Source organism: Sphaeroforma arctica (assembly GCF_001186125.1).
Source record: "Sphaeroforma arctica JP610 unplaced genomic scaffold supercont1.376, whole genome shotgun sequence".
Classification (NCBI taxonomy): domain Eukaryota; class Ichthyosporea; order Ichthyophonida; genus Sphaeroforma; species Sphaeroforma arctica.
This window is the reverse complement of record NW_014040182.1, coordinates 4295-7837: the sequence shown is the minus strand read 5'-3', so window position 1 is coordinate 7837 and position 3543 is coordinate 4295. Positions and strand designations below refer to the sequence as shown.

Below are 3543 nucleotides of genomic sequence, written 5' to 3'. Positions count from 1 at the left end.
GTATATATATATATATATATATATATGAGATGAATGAAATATCGCCAAAAGCGTGTATAATTCTACTTCTAAAAATTACCGGTAGTATGTGTATTTGTACTTTTAACATACCACCTAAAGCATATATACTTAATCTTATAGGACATCTTGAATGCTTACACCTATAGAATATCACCAGGAGTATGTCTACTTGTACTTATAACATACCACCAGAAGCATGTATACTACGACATAGTGTGTTATACGCGATTGTCAGTGTGCGCTGTTCTGTGCTATCGTATACATGTACGTTGCAGATTGCTGGCATTCCATATCTCACACAGCCACGCTTGTTAAGTTGGCAAGAACTGGTTGCTAATTTCTCAGCTGTGTCCGGTGAATCATTGGTATACCATAGCAATGGCAGACCTAACCACAACTTGTTTATATCTGCTTGGTGCGTGTTACAAGCTCGAGTGTCTGTCTCGCTGTACGTCAACTAATCTTTACTCATCCATCTTATGACGGGCGGTGGGTTAGTGCGTCATGCAGACATTGTAGTATCTCGGGTGGCGGTGATTGGCGCTAGTATTGGGCTGGATTGTCCCAGTGGGATCAGCTGTAGCTCTTGCGTCCTCATTCCCTCGGACTGTGAGACGCATCGCACCCGTACAATGCCTGAGTCTTAGCCATGTCATGTAGTAGGTATCTGTACCGAGAGATGCAACTGAACCCCAATACCACACTTATATACAGACAAGCGCGTCTCTACTATGCTGGGGACATATACGATCCGGGCTTTGTGCTTGAATGTATTATGAAGGAATATCCCGACGCGATGATAGGCTTATGCGGTATGCAAACTGCATTGCATGTGTGTTAATATACCGAGTCATTTGTTGTGATATTTATATATAAATATATATATATATATATATGTACGTACCTATATATATATATACATATATATATATATGTGTGTGTGTGTGTGTGTTGTGTGAGTGTGTGAGTGTGTGTGTATGCATGTATGCATGTATGCATGTGTGTATTTATAGTGTATATGGACGTTGTGTGGTGTTCTCGAGTCTGTGTCGATTTGTGTTTGAGATTCTATAGTCGTTGCGTCGCTCGTCTGCCCACTTTCCGATATATCATATGTATTATGCTTCATCCATATCGCTCACGGCATCCTCTGTGGGGCTGCGCCAAGTATGTGAACTACGCCACTGTTTGCCGTCTTTTCATTGACGAGTCTACTTTCTGTGAAAGCTTGAATACATTCTAGCCACATGGGGAAGGACAGGTTCTAGTCGAGTGTGTGAAGTGATCTCTAAGCCCGTGTTCTCTCGCACACCTCACCACTCTTGCACGGAATGGTGCGGTACCATTTGGCGATGTTCTGTTGTTCGTACTGGTAGCATGTGTATTCTTGATGCTGGTTGGGTCGTTGGGTCGGCAGTATGCACGGTTACACCAGCTAGCTGACCGTTATAGACTTGGCCAAAACTTACGTGATCCTTACACGGTACCTATCCAACCACAATGTGCCTGGCCCTCTTGCGGGTATCGATATATAGTCTTGGTTTCATTGGTATCTCTGTAGTGCTCCTTTAGTGTTCTCGTATTAACTGATTCCCGTTCGGGTGGGTATGCATCTGTGATCGTGCGGTTGGTCCGACGGGTCGTAGCTGTGGTCGAGAGTACGACGCTAGTGTACTCCAGGCGCTTGCAAGTTTTGCTGAACTGTGTACAAAGAGTGTGATTATTAGCCACCACTGCTCATATCACCTCGCCCAACAATGTCATCAATGACTCATCGATGACTCATTAAAGGCTCATCAACAATTCATTAACCACAGGATTCTCGCTCGGTGCAAGTCAAACTCTCAACTACATGTGCCATAGAGCAAAGGACTATCCTGATCGCTTGAAACTTGCGGTGGCCATTTCTCCTCCGCTTTATCTCGACAAAGGCATCATCGCCATGGAGGTAGCATAATATATATATATGTGTGTGTGTTTGTGTTTGTGTGTTTGTATTTAAATATACAAATGTTAAGTATATGTATACCGATTGTTATGTATAACCAATGTAGTTGAATGGTTGTGCTTTGTTTCGACTGATAATTTTGTGATATGGAGGTTTATATATTCTGCCTTGTACTGCTTCGTCACATTATTCTGGCTTTAATCAAGCCTACATGGCAATAAAAAGTTTATGTCGCTATGACATGCAATTCTATGCTACTCACATATACTGTCTCAACGGGCAACCGCTTGCTCCTCTATCAATCTTATCAGTACAGAACTTCCTCGCTTCTCTAGGCGCGTATTTGCCATCTTGTCTGTATAGTCTCTGCTGTAAACCTCGTCCGTTCGATGTTTTGCACCCAACCAGAAACCAGCAGGCAAGAAATGGAACAACTATTTGCTGTCTGGTCTGAAGACCCTGGTCAAGCCTCTAGAGCCGGTCTTGGAGAAGAAGATAGATATGGCGAAGGTTTATGCTGCAAAATCCATGAGAGAGTTCGATGTACGTTCACTGTGTGCACTCGCCCGAGTCTATTTCTGTGTGTGTATTCTTGTGACTGTCTGTGAGCGGTTGGTTGTGTGTGTGTCGCGTGCTGTGGCGCTGAAGTGCGTCTGCATGGTGAAATCACACATACCTATAGCAATGCTTATCAGGTGCACATTGAACTGTTGTGTACGTAGTGATATGTTGCCGATGAACTTACCTACCAGGGCAGCTAAAAAGAGAATCAATAAACTCCGCTGTACTCACACATGAACATGCCCAATGTGCACACCATGGCACTTGGTTCAGATACACCTTGGATGTTTAAGGCAATAATTGATATTCTATATACCAACTGATCTCATTATATCATCAGACACGTTATCCGACTTATAGTCACAAATCCACCTTTCCTTTGTCTACTGATTCGCCTGTCCGTGTCCTGCCCAATTGAGTTCGTCACATCTCCTCCTCTAAACCTGCATCCACTCACAGACTGTTTTCACAGCGCCTCTGCACGGTTTCGAGAGTACAGAACAATACTACTCCCAGTGCAGTGCTGGCCCGTTGTTGGGGGTATGTCAATAATATAGAACAACTTATGTATGTTATGAATGGTTTCTCGACAGTGTGTGTTGCGCATGGTCTCTCGACAGTGTGTGTTGTGTATAATCTCTCGACAGTGTGTGTTGTGTGTGGTCTCTAGTATGCCTCTGCACGTCTTTGTGACCACCTCACGGTTATATACAAGTATCCAATGTAGTTCTGGTCCTGTAGTAGGGGTACGTGGATAGTGTATGATCTTCACAGTGGCGTATTACATGTTGAGTGTTGCGTGTGGTCACCACAACCCCTCTGAATGGCCTTATATGGCCTTGCGCGCAGATCACAATAATACCCCTAGTACATTTCTAGGCCATTGTTCGGCTATATATATATATATATATATATATATATATACTACTATATATACTATATATATATATATATATATATATATATATAATATATATATATATATATATATATATATATATATATGTGTGTGT

The 3543-nt window shown here is 42.5% G+C and overlaps 1 protein-coding gene across 1 annotated transcript in view; it reads left to right on the top strand.

The window, feature by feature from the left end:
• SARC_05713 (hypothetical protein) overlaps window positions 1-3543 on the top strand; it is a gene marked incomplete at its 5' end in the record, with an annotated part of 6998 nt that overhangs the window by 1831 nt on the left and 1624 nt on the right. The window contains 4 exons of the mRNA XM_014300411.1: window positions 682-833; window positions 1839-1969; window positions 2378-2512; window positions 2990-3070. Of these exons, the coding sequence (XP_014155886.1) occupies window positions 682-833; window positions 1839-1969; window positions 2378-2512; window positions 2990-3070 (499 nt within the window). The remainder of the gene's footprint in view (window positions 1-681; window positions 834-1838; window positions 1970-2377; window positions 2513-2989; window positions 3071-3543) is intronic.